This window comes from Nerophis ophidion, linkage group LG20, assembly GCF_033978795.1.
Source record: "Nerophis ophidion isolate RoL-2023_Sa linkage group LG20, RoL_Noph_v1.0, whole genome shotgun sequence".
Taxonomy (NCBI): Eukaryota; Metazoa; Chordata; class Actinopteri; order Syngnathiformes; family Syngnathidae; genus Nerophis; species Nerophis ophidion.
Window position 1 is genome coordinate 3,658,675 of NC_084630.1, and position 20,066 is coordinate 3,678,740.

At 41.0% G+C, this 20,066-nt stretch overlaps 1 protein-coding gene across 2 annotated transcripts in view; it reads left to right on the forward strand.

Moving 5' to 3' along the window:
* Window positions 1-909: 909 nt before the first annotated feature.
* The window catches only part of prkcaa (protein kinase C, alpha, a), a 522,844-nt gene continuing 503,687 nt past the window's right edge, over window positions 910-20,066 (forward strand). For both annotated transcript variants that reach the window (XM_061880341.1, XM_061880342.1), the window contains exon 1: window positions 910-1,301. In XM_061880341.1, the coding sequence (XP_061736325.1) occupies window positions 1,126-1,301 (176 nt within the window). In that variant the 5' untranslated portion in view covers window positions 910-1,125. The remainder of the gene's footprint in view (window positions 1,302-20,066) is intronic.

The window sequence follows — 20,066 nt, forward strand, 5'->3', positions numbered from 1 at the left end:
ATCAACCTATCCCCAGGTGCATGTCTTTGGAAGTGGGAGGAAGCCGGAGTACCCGGAGGGAACCCACGCATTCACGGGGAGAACATGCAAACTCCACACAGAAAGATCCCGAGCCTGGGATTGAACCCAGGACTGCAGGACCTTCGTATTGTGAGGCAGACGCACTAACCCCTCTGCCACCGTGAAGCCTTAATTTTCTAAAAAATAGTACCAATTTAAAAATCATTTATAAATATATTTATTGAATAATACTTTAACAAAATATGAATTTAAGTTCATAAACTGTGAAAAGAAATACAACAATGCAGTATTCAGTGTTGAGAGATTTTTTGGGGGGGACATTAGATTAGATTAGATTAGATAGTACTTTATTTATTCCGTCAGGAGAGTTCCTTCAGGAAAATTAAAATTTTCAGCACAATCCCAGTCAAGATCAGACAAACATTACAGGGAGACAGAACAGGATCGCTGACGGGTCTGCTGGCTTCCAGCGCCCCTTACAAAAAAGATGACATACAGGTAAACAGGGGGGGGGGGGGGGGGGGGGGAAGAATAGAAGATTAAAATAAAATTAAAAAAATCGGTCTTAGCCTGGGCCCTGGAGTGGGGGTGCAGACTGAGGCCAAGGGGGAAAAAAAAAATACAATTAAAAAAAACCAAACAAAAAAAACATGTTCTTAAATAAGAAAATGTGTGGCCTTAAAAAACAAACAAAAAAAAAACACCTGACCAGGATTTTCACTGTGGTAACGATACACATTTAACATACTTATTTGATTGTTCTAAATAGGAAAAATGTACGTTACAGTCCAACCAAAAGCTAAACGCGGTGAAGCATTGTCACGGATGTTAGAATTTTCGCACCTTTTACACTGAAGGGCCCACCGGATGTAGTGCTTCGTGGCTAACTTGACGGCGTGTGGGCGCTGTCAGCACAGCAGCCAGGCGGGGGAAACCCTCTCTCTCTCTCTCTCTCTCTCTCTCCCTCCCACACACCCACCCACTCTCAGCAAGTCCACAGCGTGTGTCTCAGCTGGCTCCTCACTGGGGGGAAAAGGAAAAAAAAACAAAAAACACAACCCCGGCACTCGGAACCACAGCGACGCCGAGCTCGCAGCGCTCAACATGGCCGACACAACAAGTTTGAACGAGTCGTCGTCGTCCACCAGGGACGGCGCTAATCGCTTCGCCCGCAAAGGAGCTCTGAGGCAGAAGAACGTCTACGAGGTGAAGGACCACAAGTTCACCGCCCGCTTCTTCAAGCAGCCCACTTTCTGCAGCCACTGCACGGACTTCATCTGGTAAGCAGCCGCCTGTTGCAACTTTGCTCTTACGCAACTTCGCTTTGCAAACTTTTTCCCTCACCACCTGATCCTGAGAATCTCACCTCGTTGTCGAAGGAGCTGACTTTTTACTCACATTCGGAAGTAACCACATTCTAGGCATTTTGCACAAGAGACGACATTTCCTGCAAGTTTTCCTCCTACAGTTGCGGCACATTTCTGAATTAGTCATAGATTCAATCAATCAAGCCATCTTCTTCCGCTTATCCGAGGTCGGGTCGCGGGGGCAGCAGCCTAAGCAGGTTCCGGTAATCAATCAATCAAAGTTTATGTACATAGCCCTTAAAGTGACATTTTGCACAAGAGACGATATTTCCTGCAAGTTTTCCTCCTACAGCTGTGGCACATTTCTGATTAGTCATAGATTCAATCAATCAATCAATCAATCAATCAATCAATCAATCAATCAAGCCATCTTCTTCCGCTTATCCGAGGTGGGGTCGCGGGGGCAGCAGCCTAAGCAGGTTCAGGTAATCAATCAATCAATCAAAGTTTATTTACATAGCCCTTAAAGTGACATTTTGCACAAGAGACGACATTTCCTGCAAGTTTTCCTCCTACAGTTGCGGCACATTTCTGAATTAGTCATAGATTCAATCAATCAAGCCATCTTCTTCCGCTTATCCGAGGTCGGGTCGCGGGGGCAGCAGCCTAAGCAGGTTCCGGTAATCAATCAATCAAAGTTTATGTACATAGCCCTTAAAGTGACATTTTGCACAAGAGACGATATTTCCTGCAAGTTTTCCTCCTACAGCTGTGGCACATTTCTGATTAGTCATAGATTCAATCAATCAATCAATCAATCAATCAATCAATCAAGCCATCTTCTTCCGCTTATCCAAGGTGGGGTCACGGGGGCTGCAGCCTAAGCAGGTTCCGGTAATCAATCAATCAAAGTTTATTTAAATAGCCCTTAAAGTGACATTTTGCACAAGAGACGATATTTCCTGCAAGTTTTCCTCCTACAGCTGCGGCACATTTTGAATTAGTCATAGATTCAATCAATCAAGCCATCTTCTTCCGCTTATCCGAGGTGGGGTCGCGGGGGCAGCAGCCTAAGCAGGTTCCGGTAATCAATCAATCAAAGTTTATTTACATAGCCCTTAAAGTGACATTTTGCACAAGAGACGATATTTCCTGCAAGTTTTCCTCCTACAGCTGCGGCACATTTTGAATTAGTCATAGATTCAATCAATCAAGCCATCTTCTTCCGCTTATCCGAGGTGGGGTCGCGGGGGCAGCAGCCTAAGCAGGTTCAGGTAATCAATCAATCAAAGTTTATTTACATAGCCCTTAAAGTGACATTTTGCACAAGAGACGATATTTCCTGCAAGTTTTCCTCCTACAGCTGCGGCACATTTCTGATTAGTCATAGATTCAATCAATCAATCAATCAATCAATCAATCAAGCCATCTTCTTCCGCTTATCCGAGGTGGGGTCGCGGGGGCAGCAGCCTAAGCAGGTTCCGGTAATCAATCAATCAAAGTTTATTTACATAGCCCTTAAAGTGACATTTTGCACAAGAGACGATATTTCCTGCAAGTTTTCCTCCTACAGCTGCGGCACATTTTGAATTAGTCATAGATTCAATCAATCAAGCCATCTTCTTCCGCTTATCCGAGGTGGGGTCGCGGGGGCAGCAGCCTAAGCAGGTTCAGGTAATCAATCAATCAATCAAAGTTTATTTACATAGCCCTTAAAGTGACATTTTGCACAAGAGACGACATTTCCTGCAAGTTTTCCTCCTACAGTTGCGGCACATTTCTGAATTAGTCATAGATTCAATCAATCAAGCCATCTTCTTCCGCTTATCCGAGGTCGGGTCGCGGGGGCAGCAGCCTAAGCAGGTTCCGGTAATCAATCAATCAAAGTTTATGTACATAGCCCTTAAAGTGACATTTTGCACAAGAGACGATATTTCCTGCAAGTTTTCCTCCTACAGCTGTGGCACATTTCTGATTAGTCATAGATTCAATCAATCAATCAATCAATCAATCAATCAATCAAGCCATCTTCTTCCGCTTATCCAAGGTGGGGTCACGGGGGCTGCAGCCTAAGCAGGTTCCGGTAATCAATCAATCAAAGTTTATTTAAATAGCCCTTAAAGTGACATTTTGCACAAGAGACGATATTTCCTGCAAGTTTTCCTCCTACAGCTGCGGCACATTTTGAATTAGTCATAGATTCAATCAATCAAGCCATCTTCTTCCGCTTATCCGAGGTGGGGTCGCGGGGGCAGCAGCCTAAGCAGGTTCCGGTAATCAATCAATCAAAGTTTATTTACATAGCCCTTAAAGTGACATTTTGCACAAGAGACGATATTTCCTGCAAGTTTTCCTCCTACAGCTGCGGCACATTTTGAATTAGTCATAGATTCAATCAATCAAGCCATCTTCTTCCGCTTATCCGAGGTGGGGTCGCGGGGGCAGCAGCCTAAGCAGGTTCAGGTAATCAATCAATCAAAGTTTATTTACATAGCCCTTAAAGTGACATTTTGCACAAGAGACGATATTTCCTGCAAGTTTTCCTCCTACAGCTGCGGCACATTTCTGATTAGTCATAGATTCAATCAATCAATCAATCAATCAATCAATCAAGCCATCTTCTTCCGCTTATCCGAGGTGGGGTCGCGGGGGCAGCAGCCTAAGCAGGTTCCGGTAATCAATCAATCAAAGTTTATTTACATAGCCCTTAAAGTGACATTTTGCACAAGAGACGATATTTCCTGCAAGTTTTCCTCCTACAGCTGCGGCACATTTTGAATTAGTCATAGATTCAATCAATCAAGCCATCTTCTTCCGCTTATCCGAGGTGGGGTCGCGGGGGCAGCAGCCTAAGCAGGTTCAGGTAATCAATCAATCAATCAAAGTTTATTTACATAGCCCTTAAAGTGACATTTTGCACAAGAGACGATATTTCCTGCAAGTTTTCATCCTACAGCTGCGGCACATTTCTGATTAGTCATAGATTCAATCAATCAATCAATCAATCAATCAATCAATCAATCAAGCCATCTTCTTCCGTTTATCCGAGGTCGGGTTGCGGGGGCAGCAGCCTAAGCAGGTTCCGGTAATCAATCAATCAAAGTTTATTTACGTAGCCCTTAAAGTGACATTTTGCACAAGAGATGATATTTCCTGCAAGTTTTCCTCCTACAGCTGCGGCACATTTCTGATTAGTCATAGATTCAATCAATCAAGCCATCTTCTTCCCCTTATCCGAGGTGGGGTCGCGGGGGCAGCAGCCTAAGCAGGTTCAGGTAATCAATCAAAGTTTATTTACATAGCCCTTAAAGCAGGGGTCGGGAATCTTTTTGTCTGAGAGAGCCAAGAAACCAAATATTTTAAAATGTATTTCCCTAAGAGCCATATAATATATTTTTTAACACTGAACACAAACGCGTGCATTTTTAAGTAAGACCAACATTTCCATTTTATAACAGGTCTTTTATTCTTTGTATTAACATTGTTATTCTGAAGCTTACTGTGGAGGGGGCGTGGCCTGCGGGCCTGCAACAAAGCGGGATGTTGCCTCGAAATCAGCGACAGGTGCGTGGATGGCCCACCTAGGCCTTGTTATCTAATCACCTGTCGCTCTGTTATAAGCAGCAGCCAGGAGGAGAGACGGGGTTGGGGCTGGAGCCAGAGCGCGAGTGAGGACGAAAGAGAAAAAGACAATTGCTGGAAAGCACCTGAGAGAAAATTTAAATAAAACAATATTGTAACCCTAAAACAGGCTCTTGGTGGTCTGAAGAACCCCCAGGAGGACAAGCCCAACACTAACCAATGATAAATAAATTACTTCTTACCATTAACACAACTTCTTGAACATAAAAAAGCATGAGAATGTTTTATATTTTGAACGTTATTTTTAACACTGTGATTACAAGTGGAATTATTCATTACTTATCCTGTTAAGCAATGTCAGCTCAGATTTATCCGAGAGCCAGATGCAGTCATCAAAAGAGCCACATCTGGCTCTAGAGCAGGGGTGCCCACACTTTTTCTCAGGCGAGCTACTTTTCAATTGACCAACTCGAGGGGATCTACCTCATTTATATATATCATTTATATTTATTTATTTATGAAAGAGACATTTTTGTAAACAAGTTAAATGTGTTTAATGATAATACAAGCATGTGTAACACATATAGATGTCTTTCTTTCACAAAGACAAGAATATAAGTTGGTGTATTACCTGATTCTGATGACTTGCATTGATTGGAATCAGACAGTAATGATGATAACGCCCACATTTTCAAATGGAGGAGAAAAAAAGTTGTCCTTTCTGTACAATACCACATGAAAGTGGTTGCTTTTTGGCATCTAATTCATCCAGCTTCCATACACTTTACAAGAAAAACATTGGCGGCAAATTCCGTAGCTTGCTTGATTGACATTCACGGCACCCGAGGGTCTTGTGAGATGACGCTGGCTGCTGCCAGTTCATTATTATGAAAAAATGACAGAGAGGAAGGCGAGAAACACTTTTTATTTCATGAGACTTTTGTGCCGTCCCTTCCGTCAAAACTCTAAAGGCCGACTGCAGATTTCCTATCTTCACAATAAAAGCCCTGCTTCATGCTGCCTGCGCTAACAAAATAAGAGTCTCAGAAAGCTGGCGTGCACAAGTGATGTGCACGCCAGCTTTCTGAGGGATCGCTTGTGCACGCCAGTTTTCCGAGACTCTGTATTTAGTTAGCGCAGGCAGCATGAAGCAGGGCTTTTATTGTGAAGATAGGAAATTTGCAGTCGGCCTTTAGAGTTTTGACGGAAGGTACGGCGCGAGAGTCTGTTGAAATAAAAAGTGTTTCTGGCCTTCCTCTCGGTCATATTTTCATAATAATGATCTTGCAGCAGCCAGCGTCATCTCACAAGACCCTCCGGTACCGTGAATGTCATTTAAGTGACGTCTTGGTGAAGATTGATGATCACTCATTTTTAGGTCTATTTTTTTTAAAGGCCTGGCTGGAGATCGACTGACACACCCCCCGCGGTCGACTGGTAGCTCGCGATCGACGTAATGGGCACCCCTGGTCTAGAGCCTTAAAGTGTCCTCTTTGGGGATTGTAATAGAGATCCATCTGGATTCAAGAAATTAATTCTAAACATTTCTTCACAAAAAAATTTATCTTTAACATCAATATTTATGGAACATGTCCACAAAAAAATCTGTCAACACTGAATACTGCGTTGTTGTATTTCTTTTCACAGTTTATGAACTTAAATTCATATTTTGTTGAAATATTATTCAATAAATATATTTATAAAGGTTTTTTAAATCGGTACTATTTTTAGAATATTAAAAAAAAATCTCACGTACCCCTTGGCATACCTTCAGGTACCCCCGTTTGAGAACCCCTGCTTTAAGACACTCGTGATTAAAGGCCTACTGAAACCCACTACTAGCGACCACACAGTCTGATAGTTTATATATCAATGATGAAATATTAACATTGCAACACATGCCAATACGGCCTTTTTGGTTCCCACGAAGTGTCATGTTGAAAACGTTGCGTGCTTGTGACTTTATTGGTTGTAGCGGACGTTTTATCCCAGCACCACTCACGGCTAAAAGTCCATCCATCCATCCATACCGCTTACTCCCTTTTTGGGGTCGCGGTGTGCGCTGGCGCCTATCTCAGCTACAATCGGGCGGAAGGCAAGGTACACCCTGGCTAAAAGTCGTCCGATTTAATCGCATAATTACACAGTATTCCGGACATCTGTGTTGCTGAATCTTTTGCAATTTGTTCAATTAACCTTCGTCTTGTGTTAGGGTCGGCACCGACCCGTTTTAGTTCTTAAATGCATAAAAACACCACATTTATTTTTTTGCATCAAAGCTTTTTGACTTTGTCAGGAACCTCTTTGTCAACAAAATATAACATTTTAATTTTTTTCACTAAATTATAAAATGCTCTGGTCGAAATTATGCCCTTGGTGTTGTTAGGGTCGGTTTTGACCCGGTTATAAAAATAAGATGATAAAGCAATGATAAGAGCCAAAACTGAACACGCTGACAGCCAGCTCCTCTCCCAATCATGTGAGCTTTAGTGGATTCTCATTTTACTTTGTTATCCTGTACAAAAACAAACAAAAGACGGACACTAAAAGTGTCACTTTTTGCCACTCTGATTTTGTTTTTTTATTAGTTTTGGAACTAGTAATCTATTTCTCTTGGTTTCATTTGCTTGATTGGTTGTTGTTGGATTTCTGTTGCTGAAAAAAATACTTTTTAGCCTTTTTCTTGAAGTAAATATATATGGGTCGAAATTGACCCGTAACACCATGGATGTTACTATAGTTAAAATTCTTAAAATGAAAAAATAAACAAAACACATTTATTTAAGAGATGTGTTCTAATACCCCTTAGTAATAGTTAGGTAACACAACAACCTTTTTTTATTTATATGATTCTCTTGAGGTTCGTTTTACCATTTTTAAAAATTTAAATCGAGGGGTACACTGACAAAAAAAGGCCCAATGGCCCAAACCAAAAATATTAAAACCAATATTTTCAAGGATAAGGAAGCCTAACAAGGTAACCAAGAGATGAGAAACAAATTGGATGATAGATAATTGTTTTTAGTGTATTTTACAGCTGATTTAAAACATGGGTCAAAACCGACCCATTAACATAAGAGATGGTAACAGAAAGCTAACACAAGAGGAAGGTTAACAATGGAGACGTCAAAGAAGAGTGCTGTTGGTGGAAAGCGGTGGATTTCGGCCGGCTGTAGCAACACAAATACAGCCGGTGTTACTTTAGTTGTTGTGAAGCTTTAATATGGAACAGAGCAGTCAAGCGAACGTCTTTCTCTACCACATGTCAACCGGTGAATCTGTGAATCAGTTGAAGAATGGGGGGATTGTGGACGTTTGAAAAATGGCCAAATGATTTCGAATGGGGAAAATGCAAAAAAAAAAAAGGAATTATGGGAAATCTGGGTTTGTTTTTTTTTGGGGATAATTTTTAAATTCCTGAACAGGTTAAATACTTTGAAGTTGGAATGGTTTGAATCAGATGAAAATGTGGAATTGTGTAACTTTGAAGAATGTCCCATTGACTTCAATGGGAATTTCAGGGAAAAAAAGAGAATTTCGGGACAAGTGGGATTTTTGGGGGAAAATGGTAAAAAACAAAAACTGGAATGAGTTGAAATGTTTGGTGTTGAAATTTTTCAAATCGGTCGAGAAATGTTGAAGAAGTAACTTGTTGAATTGAGAAATGGAATTACGGAATTCCTAAAATTTCGGAAAAACCGAGAATTTTTCCAGTTCAAAAAACAACTTTGTTTTTTTTTGTTTTAAATAAGAGGAATGTTTTGACGGTGGAATGGTTGAAATGGGTTGAAAAATGTGAAAGGAATAGTCGAACTTAAAAAGTGTGGAAATAGGTCACCAAAACGGGAATTCCTAGAAATGTGTTGAACGTGGAAAAACGGTAGTTTGAATGTCCAGGATGAGTTTAATTTGTTGAAGGTGGAATGGTTTGAAGATTGTGGGAATTGTGGAAGTTTGAAAAAGGGCCGATTCATTTTGAATGAGGAAAATGCAAAAAAAAAAAAAAAAAAAATTGGATTATGGGAAATCTGGGAATTATTTTTTAAAATGTTTGAAGTAAAGCTCACAATTCCTGGACAGGCTGAATATTTTTACATTGTAACGGTTTGAATCAGATGAAAAATGTGGGAATTGTGGATCTCTGAAGAATGTCCCATTGACTTCAATGGAAATTTCAGAAAAGAATGGGACTTTCGGGAAAAGCGGGAATTTTTGGGAAAATGGTAAAAAAAAACAAAAAAAAAACTTGAATGAGTTGAAATGGTTGGTGTTGAAATTTTTCAAATCGGTCGAGAAATGTTGAAGTAACATGTGGAATTGAGAAATGGAATTACGGAACTCCTGAAATTTCGGGAAAACCGATAATTTTTCCACTTCAAAAAGCTACTTCGTTTTTTGTCTTGATTAAGAGGAATGTTTTGATGGTGGAATGCTTGAAATGGGTTGAAAAATGTGAAAGGAGTAGTCGAACTTTGGAAGGGTTGAAATAGGTTCTCGAAAAAAGGAAATGTCTGGAAATGTGTTGAATATGATAAAATGGTAGTTTGAATGTCTAGGCTGAGTTGAATTTGTTGAAGGTGGAATGGTTTGAAGATTGTGGGAATTGTGGAAGTTTGAAAAATGGCCAATTCATTTTGAATGGAGAAAAATGCAAAAAAAAAAAAAAAAAATGGAATTGTGGTAAATCTGGGAATTATTTTTTAAATTGTTGAAGTAGAGCTCACAATTCCTGAACAGGCTGAATATTTTGACGTTGGAATGGTTTGAATCAGATGAAAAATGTGGGAATTGTGTAACTTTGAAGAATGTCCCATTGACTTCAATGGGAATTTCAGGGAAAAAAAGAGAATTTCGGGACAAATGGGATTTTTGGGGAAAATGGTAAAAAACAACAACAAAAAAAAACTTGAATGAGTTGAAATATTTGGTGTTGATATTTTTCTAATCGGTCGAGAAATGTTGAAGAAGTAACTTGTTGAGTTGAGAAATGGAATTACGGAATTCCTAAAATTTCGGAATAACCGAGAATTTTTCCAGTTCAAAAAACAACTACGTTTTTTTTTTTTGTCTTAAATAAGACAAATGTTTTGACGGTGGAATGGTTAAATGGGTTGAAAAATGTGAAAGGAATAGTCGAACTTAAAAAGTGTGGAAATAGGTCACCAAAACGGGAATTCCTAGAAATGTGTTGAACGTGGAAAAATGGTAGTTTGAAAGTCTAGGATGAGTTTAATTTGTTGAAAGTGGAATGGTTTGAAGATTGTGGAAGTTTGAAAAAGGGCCGATTCATTTTGAATGGGGAAAATGCAAAAAAAAAAAAAAAATGGATTATGGGAAATCTGGGAATTTTTAAAAAAAATGTTTTAAGTAAAGCTCACAATTCCTGAACAGGCTGAATATTTTGATGTTGGAACAGTTTGAATCAGATGAAAACTGTGGGAATTGTGGATCTTTGAAGAATGTCCCATTTCTTCAATGGGAATTTCAGAAAAGAATGGGAATTTCGGGAAAAGCGGGAATTTTTCCAAAAAAAAAAAAAAAAAACAAAAAAAACTTGAATGGTCTGAATGAGTTGAAATGGTTGGTGTTGAAAATGTTCAAATCCGGTGAGAAATGTTGAAGAAGTAACATGTTGAATTACGGAATTTCGGAAAAACAGGGAATTTTTACAGTTAAAAAAACTACTTTGTTTTTTGTCCTAATTAAGAAGAATGTTTTGACGGTAGAATGGTTGAAGTGGGTTGAAAAACGTGGGAGGATAGTTGCCAGAAAAAAGGATGGATATAGGTCTTTGGAAAACCAGGAATTCTGGAAAATTCCGGAATTTTTTTGCACTTGGAAAATTGGGAAGTTTGAATTTACAGAATGGTGGAATATGTTACAGTGGGTTGAAAAATGTGGAAATGGTGGAAGTTTGAAAAACGGACAATTAATTTTGAAAAGGGATAAATGTCCTGGAATTGTGGGAAATCTGGGAATTTTTGGAATTTGTCAATGGAAAGCCTGCGATTCCCGAATAGTTAATAGTTGAATAAATGGATGAGTTTCGGTGTAGAAAACCATACGTGTGAATGCTTTGGCATTAGCTCACACACGTTGAGACTATTCAGTTCAGTGTTTATTATTGCAGTGAAACCATTTTTTAGTAAAAAAAATTGAAATGGAAAACTGGACACGTGTAAAAGTTCACAGAGCGTCTCCGTCCTTCCTGGCAGTCTGCAGGTAATAATCATAACGGCTGTCTCAAAGTTCAAAACTCATCAAAGTTGTAGCACACAGGTGTCAAACTCAAGATCTGGCCCTCAAACACCTGGAAATGATACCTTTTAATAAAGTACTTCATTTTTTCTCACTAAATGTAATGTTTTTTTTAAAATTTTGACAGAAAAAATATATACTGCTTGAAATTGCATCCATTTTAAACTTAAATAGCATCCAATATTGCAACAAATATTACAATATTATCATATTTTAAAACAGTTTTTTGTCTGGATAAATAAAAATACTTTACATCAACCTACCCATCAAATTAATAAAAATGACTGTACATTTTACGTTGTTCTTTACAGAATATTACTGTAAATAAAAAAACAAATACTACTGTTTTTTGCGCTAAAATTCTGTTGACTGAGCTTCCAGTTTTTGACTGTAAAATTTACAGTTGTAGTTTTTAACGGTGTATGGTAAGACGGTATATTTGTTTTTACGGTGGAAAAACTGGCAGCTGAGTTGCCAGAATAAAAAAAGAACTTGTTTTGTTTTTTCCATTCACGATATAATGTTGTAAAAAAACTATGTGAATTTGACGCAAAAATTCTGGCGTCTAAGTTGCCAGTTTTTCCTTCACCCCCCTTACCGTTGTCCATCCATCCATTTCCTACCGCTTGTCCCTTTTTGAGGTCGCGGGGGGGGGGGGCGCTGGAGCCTATCTCGGCTGCATTCGGGCGGAAGGCGGAGTACACCCTGGACAAGTCGGCACCTTATCGCAGAAATGCTGTCAACTAGAGTGGGGTTCGAACCCAGTACCTCTCATTCCAAGTCAGCAGTCTTACCATCTGAGCCATCCTTGGTCTCCATTTACCGTTAAATGTTGTAAAATAAAACCCAACCCAAAACACTAGATTTTACAGTAACATTTTGTAAATGTAAAATGTTACTGTAAAATTTAAATCATTTGTATATTTATTAGTTAAATCCAGGGCCAAATTCATACATCATAGCGTCCCGGAAGAGTTGGTGCTGCAAGGAATTCTGGGTATATGTTCTGTTGTGTTACGGTGTGCGTATGTTTGTCATTCTTGTTTGGTGTGGGTTCACAGTGTGGCGCATATTTGTAACTGTGTTAAAGTTGTTTATACGGCCACCCTCAGTGTGACCTGTATGGCTGTTGACCAAGTATGCATTGCATTCATTTGTGTGTGTGTAAAAGCCGCTTATATTGTGTGACTTGGCCGGCACGCTGATTGAACGGAGGAAAGGCGGACGTGACGACAGGTTGTAGAGGACGCTAAAGGCACGTCCCCAATATTGTTGTCCGGGTGGAAATCGGGAGAAATCCGGGTGTTTGTTTGCCTCGGGAGATTTTCGGGAGGGTTACTGAAATTCGGGAGTCTCCCGGGAAAATCGGGAGGGTTGGCAAGTCTTACCCACTGAGCTATCCTTGGTCTCCATTTACCGTTAAATGTTGTAAAATAAAACCCAACCCGAAACACTAAATTTTACAGTAACATTTTGTAAATGTAAAATTTTACTGTAAAATTAAAATGAAAATCATTTGTGTAATTCTTAGTTAAATCCAGAGCCAAATTCATACATTATTCGGCCCTCTGATCATACTTGCCAACCTTGAGACCTCCGAATTCGGAGGTCTCAAGCGGGCGGGATTTGGTGGTAGCGGGGGGGGGGGGGGGGGGGGGTTGTATATTGTAGCATCCCGGAAGAGTTGCTGCTGCAAGGAATTCTGGGTATATGTTCTGTTGTGTTACGGTGTGCGTATGTTTGTCATTCTTGTTTGGTGTGGGTTCACAGTGTGGCGCATATTTGTAACTGTGTTAAAGTTGTTTATACGGCCACCCTCAGTGTGACCTGTATGGCTGTTGACCAAGTATGCCTTGCATTCACTTGTGTGTGTGTAAAAGCTGCTTATATTGTGTGACTTGGCCGGCACGCTGATTGAACGGAGGAAAGGCGGACGTGACGACAGGTTGTAGAGGACGCTAAAGGCACGTCCCCAATATTGTTGTCCGGGTGGAAATCGGGAGAAATCCGGGTGTTTGTTTGCCTCGGGAGATTTTCGGGAGGGTTACTGAAATTCGGGAGTCTCCCGGGAAAATCGGGAGGGTTGGCAAGTCTTACCCACTGAGCTATCCTTGGTCTCCATTTACCGTTAAATGTTGTAAAATAAAACCCAACCCGAAACACTAAATTTTACAGTAACATTTTGTAAATGTAAAATTTTACTGTAAAATTAAAATGAAAATCATTTGTGTAATTCTTAGTTAAATCCAGAGCCAAATTCATACATTATTCGGCCCTCTGATCATACTTGCCAACCTTGAGACCTCCGAATTCGGAGGTCTCAAGCGGGCGGGATTTGGTGGTAGCGGGGGGGGGGGGGGGGGGTTGTATATTGTAGCATCCCGGAAGAGTTGCTGCTGCAAGGAATTCTGGGTATATGTTCTGTTGTGTTACGGTGTGCGTATGTTTGTCATTCTTGTTTGGTGTGGGTTCACAGTGTGGCGCATATTTGTAACTGTGTTAAAGTTGTTTATACGGCCACCCTCAGTGTGACCTGTATGGCTGTTGACCAAGTATGCCTTGCATTCACTTGTGTGTGTGTAAAAGCTGCTTATATTGTGTGACTTGGCCGGCACGCTGTTTGAACGGAGGAAAGGCGGACGTGACGACAGGTTGTAGAGGACGCTAAAGGCACGTCCCCAATATCGTTGTCCGGGTGGAAATCGGGAGAAATCCGGGAGATTGTTTGCCTCGGGAGATTTTCGGGAGGGTTACTGAAATTCGGGAGTCTCCCCGGGAAAATCGGGAGGGTTGGCAAGTCTTACCCACTGAGCCATCCTTGGTCTCCATTTACCGTTAAATGTTGTAAAATAAAACCCAACCCAAAACACTAAATTTTACAGTAACATTTTGTAAATGTAAAATGTTACTGTAAAATTTAAATTAAAATCATTTGTATAATTCTTAGTTAAATCCAGAGCCAAATTCATACATTATTCGGCCCTCTGATCATACTTGCCAACCTTGAGACCTCCGAATTCGGAGGTCTCAAGCGGGCGGGATTTGGTGGTAGCGGGGGGGGGGGGGGGGGGGTTGTATATTGTAGCGTCCCGGAAGAGTTGGTGCTGCAAGAAATTCTGGATATATGTTCTGTTGTGTTACGGTGCGTATGTTTGTCATTCTTGTTTCGTGTGGGTTCACAGTGTGGCGTATATTTGTAACTGTGTTAAAGTTGTTTATACGGCCACCCTCAGTGTGACCTGCATGGCTGTTGACCAAGTATGCCTTGCATTCACTTGTGTGTGTGTAAAAGCCGCTTATATTGGGTGACTTGGCCGGCACGCTGATTGAACGGAGGAACGGCGGACGTGACGACAGGTTGTAGAGGACGCTAAAGGCACGTCCCCAATATTGTTGTCCGGGTGGAAATCGGGAGAAATTCGGGTGTTTGTTTGCCTCGGGAGATTTTCGGGAGGGTTACTGAAATTCGGGAGTCTCCCGGGAAAATCGGGAGGGTTGGCAAGTCCTACCCACTGAGCTATCCTTGGTCTCCATTTACCGTTAAATGTTGTAAAATAAAACCCAACCCGAAACACTAAATTTTACACTAACATTTTGTAAATGTAAAATTTTACTGTAAAATTTAAATGAAAATCATTTGTGTAATTCTTAGTTAAATCCAGAGCCAGATTCATACATTATTCGGCCCTCTGATCATACTTGCCAACCTTGAGACCTCCGAATTCGGGGAGGTCTCAAGCGGGCGGGATTTGGTGGTAGCGGGGGGGGGGGGTTGTATATTGTAGCATCCCGGAAGAGTTGCTGCTGCAAGGAATTCTGGGTATATGTTCTGTTGTGTTACGGTGTGCGTATGTTTGTCATTCTTGTTTGGTGTGGGTTCACAGTGTGGCGCATATTTGTAACTGTGTTAAAGTTGTTTATACGGCCACCCTCAGTGTGACCTGTATGGCTGTTGACCAAGTATGCCTTGCATTCACTTGTGTGTGTGTGTGTGTGTGTGTGTGTGTGTAAAAGCCGCTTATATTGTGTGACTGAACGGAGGAAAAGCGGACGTGACGACAGGTTGTAGAGGACGCTAAAGGCACGTCCCCAATATTGTTGTCCGGGTGGAAATCGGGAGAGATTCGAGTGTTTGTTTGCCTCGGGAGATTTTCGGGAGGGTTACTGAAATTCGGGAGTCTCCCCGGGGAAATCGGGAGGGTTGGAAAGTATGTCTCTGATGGCAGCCATGACTCAAAGGCCCTCAACGAAAACCAGTTTGACATCCCTGCAGTAGCACATGCATCCACAGGCGTTTTTGATAGTATTTGAGACACTTAAAAACAGTCCAGTCTAACCAGTCTCAGTGCAGTTAACAAACCACGCCAAACTTAAAGGACAGCTGCACTTTTTTTATTTTTTATTTTCCCTATCACTCTCAATCCTTATGCGAAACAAGCAGTTGTTTATATTCAGACAAGGTAAGCGCAAAAGAAGCATCTGCGGAAACGGCCATGCTGATTGCCGACAACGTAACTGGGAACGCTCAGAGCTCGGCTGTAACGCCGTTCTCATCCCCGACCTGCATTTTCCCAGGTAAAAGGAATGCACTAATAAGGTCACCAATGGTGAATAGGAAAAGTGTGACGATGAAGCATAGGTGGAACATGCTTGCACATCTCTGGTCGTAGACAGGATTCAGGTGTTAGTGGCCGTCTTCCATTCTGAAGGTTGCTGGTTTCATTTCCAGTTCTCAATACCGAACCACTCAGGCTCCGTTTACACCAGGGGTCACCAGCGCGGTGACCGCGGGCACCAGGTCGCCCGTAAGGACCAGATGAGTCGCCCGCAGGCCTGTTCTAAAAATAGCTCAAATAGCAGCACTTACCAGTGAGCTGCCTCTATTTTTAAAAATTGTATTTATTTACTTGCAAGCTGGTCTCGCTTTGCTTGACATTTTTACATCTAAGAGAGACAAAACTTAAATAGAATTTGAAAATACAAGAAAATATTTTAAAGACTCGGTCTTCACTTGTTTGAATTAATTTTTAGGGTCCTTGGCCCATGGGCCAAGGACCCTATTGAAACTGCTGTGTTTTATTATTATTCCGCACCTACGCGCTGTAATTTGACCCCCTTAACATGCTTCAAAACTCACCAAATTTGACACACGTCGGTATAGCAAACCTTCCCAACATATTAAGCAACCAATCCCCCAAAATGAAAATTGCGCTCTAGCGCCCCCTAGGAAAAAATTACAGACAAAACTGCATGTAACTTCTGTTAGGAATGTCATAGCGACGTGAAACAAAAACTCCTATGTAGGTCGGACTCAGACCCAATTGTCATACACTCACTTCTTTCAGCAAAAATCTACAGGAAGTTGGCAAAAACCCCTTCAAAATAAAATTTTCGCAAAAAAATGCAATTTTTGCCTCTTTGCGCTGTAATTTGACCACCTTAAAATGCTTCAAAACTCACCAAACTTGGCACACACATCTGGACTGGCAAAAATTGCGATCTAATGAAAAAAAACAAACCCCAAAATCAAAAACTGCGCTGTAGCGCAATTTTTTAATAAAACACAGAAAAAACTGCTCCTAGGAAGAAAACACAAACAAAATTGCTTGTAACTTCCAGTTGGAATGCCGCAAAGACATGAAACAAAAACTTCCATGTAGGTCTCACTTAGACCTACATTTTAATAATTGACAGCCTGCAAAAAAAAATCAACAGGAAGTTGGCAATTACCCCTTCAAAATAAAAGTTTTGTGAAAACTCCTCCGAGTGCGTTTGTCGTTTCGGCTTCAAACTCGCACAGGAGAGAGTTTGAACCCTTCTGATTAAAAGTATCGATCAGAGTTTTGATTACTGCTCCGGTTTTGATTTTACGTGCCTTCAAACAACACCCGCGCAAATTTTCCTAAAAAATGTAATTTTTGCCTCTTTCATCTGTAATTTGACCCCTTTACAATGATTCAAAACTCACCAAACTTGGCACACACATCAGGACTGGCAACAATTGCGAGCTAATAAAAAAACCAAACCCCAAAACTCAAAATTGTGCTCTAGCGCCCCCTAGGAATACAACACAGACATACTGCTCCTAGGAAGAAAACACAGACAAAAACTTCCGGTAGGAATGTCAAAGAGACATGAAACAAAAACCACTATGTAGGTCTCATTTAGACCTACATTTTAATAATTAACATACTTTAGCAAAAATCAACAGGAAGTTTGATATTTTCACTTCAATACAACAACTGCATTACTTTCACAATGCATTAGATTCTAAAAATAGTGGCACCAAGGCGTCTTCTACCGCTTACCCGGCCGTGGGTCTCGGGGGCAGCAGCCAAAGGCGGACCCGACCAACGCTGCTTGCAGCTTTAATTTTACTTTGCTTCTTATAACTTTCAGAAAGACCATTTTAGAGAAAAAATACAACCTTAAAAATGATTTTAGGATTTTTAAACACATATACCTTTTTACCTTTTAAATTCCTTCCTCTTCTTTCCTGACAATTTAAATCAATGTTCAAGTAGATTTTTTTCAATTTTTTTTTATTGTAAAGAATAATAAATACATTTTAATTAAATTCTTAATTTTAGCTTCTGTTTTTCGAACAAAGAATATTTGTGAAATATTTCTTCAAACTTATTATGATTAAAAAATATATATATATTCTGGCAAATCTAGAAAATCTGTAGAATCAAATTTAAATCTGATTTCAAATTCTTTTGAATTTCTTTTAAAATTTTTCTTCTGGAAAATCTAGAAGAAATAATGATTTGTCTTTGTTAGAAATATAGCTTAGTCCAATTTGTTCTATATTATAACAACGTGCAGATTGGATGTTAACCTATTCAAAACATGTCATTAAAATTCTAAAATTAACCTTAATCAGGAAAAAATACTAATGATGTTCCATAAATTCCTTTTTTAATTTTTTTCAAAAAGATTCAAAATAGCTAGTTTTTCTATTCATTTTTTTCGGTAGAATTTTGAATTTTAAAGAGTCGACATTGAACATAAACTATGTTTCAAAATTTTATTTTCATTTTTTTCGTGTTTCCTCCTCTTTTCCATCCATCCATCTTCTTCCGCTTATCCGAGGTCGGGTCACGGGGGCAGCAGCCTAAGCAGGGAAGCCCAGACTTCCCTCTCCCCAGCCACTTCGTCTAGCTCTTCCCGGGGGATCCCGAGGCGTTCCCAGGCCAGCCGGGAGACATAGTCTTCCCAACGTGTCCTGGGTCTTCCCCGTGGCCTCCTACCGGTTGGACGTGCCCTAAACACCTCCCTAGGGAGGCGTTCGGGTGGCATCCTGACCAGATGCCCGAACCATTTCCTCTTTTAAACCGTTCAATTAAGTGTTTTTTTCATCATTTATTCTCTACAAAAACTTTCCGGAAAAGGAAAAAAAAAATGTACGACGGAATGACGGACAGAAATACCCATTTTTTTTAATATATACATAGATTTATTTATTAAAGGTAAATTGAGCAAATTGGCTATTTTTGGTAGTTTATTTAAGTGTGTATCAAACTGGTAGCCCTTCACATTAATCAGTACCCAAGAAGTAGCTCTTGGTTTCAAAAAGGTTGGTGACCCCTGCTTTACATTAACCAGGGTAAATCCCACCTAACCTTATCCAATGCCACAGTTTAGGACCACCTGCACCCTCTGTCCGTCGGCACAACCCGACCGAGTACGCATGCGCGGAAAATCCGCACGTTGCTTTGTGTGCTACTTCTTAAATTCAACTTATCTGAACAATATCCAGTGTTGTGGTATTTCAATGAACTGGAATCCAGTGTGCTGTGGGGCCCGATTTTAACGGGTTATCCGGCTTAGTGTAGACATAGCCTCAGTTGCTCTTTATGCGGCGTCAGCAGTAGGTGAATGAGGTTAATGTGTCAAAGTGCTTTAAATACCATCAGCTCTGTGAGCAAATACAATCTGGGCTCCTATAGACACCATATATCTCGGGTGACTATCAGGTAACTGATAGTCACCCGGCAAAATTAAAGCCGCCACACCCTAAAAATAAGTGTCTTTATGTGGAAACAAATTCAATTAATATAAAGTATTGTAGCGTCCAGAAGATGTGACGTTATTTTCAACCAATCTTATGCATTCAAACTAGGGCTGGGGAATATGGCCTTTTATTTATATGTCAATATTTTTAAGCCATATCACGATATATATCTCGATATTTTGCCTTAGCCTTGAACGAACACCATCCATCCATCCATCATCTTCCGCTTATCCGAGGTCGGGTCGCGGGGGCAGCAGCCTAAGCAGGGAAACCCAGACTTCCCTCTCCCCAGCCACTTCGTCTAGCTCTTCCCGGGGGACATAGTCTTCCCAACGTGTCCTGGGTCTTCCCCGGTTGGACGTGCCCTGAACACCTCCCTAGGGAGGCGTTCGGGTGGCATCCTGACCAGATGCCCGAACCACCTCATCTGGCTCCTCTCCATGTGGAGGAGCAGCGGCTTTACTTTGAGTTCCTCCCGGATGGCAGAGCTTCTCACCCTATCTCTAAGGGAGAGACCTGGAAACTCATTTGGGCCGCTTGTACCCGTGATCTTATCCTTTCGGTCATGACCCAAAGCTCATGACCATAGGTGAGGATGGGAACGTAGATCGACCGGTAAATTGAGAGCTTTAGCTTCCGGCTCAGCTCCTTCTTCACCACAACGGACCGGTACAACGTCCGCATTACTGAAGACGCCGCACCGATCCGCCTGTCGATCTCACGATCCACTCTTCCCTCACTCGTGAACAAGACTCCTAGGTACTTGAACTCCTCCACTTGGGGCAGGGTCTCCTCCCCAACCCGGAGATGGCACTCCACCCTTTTCCGGGCGAGAACCATGGACTCTGACTTGGAGGTGCTGATTCACACTTGATGCATAT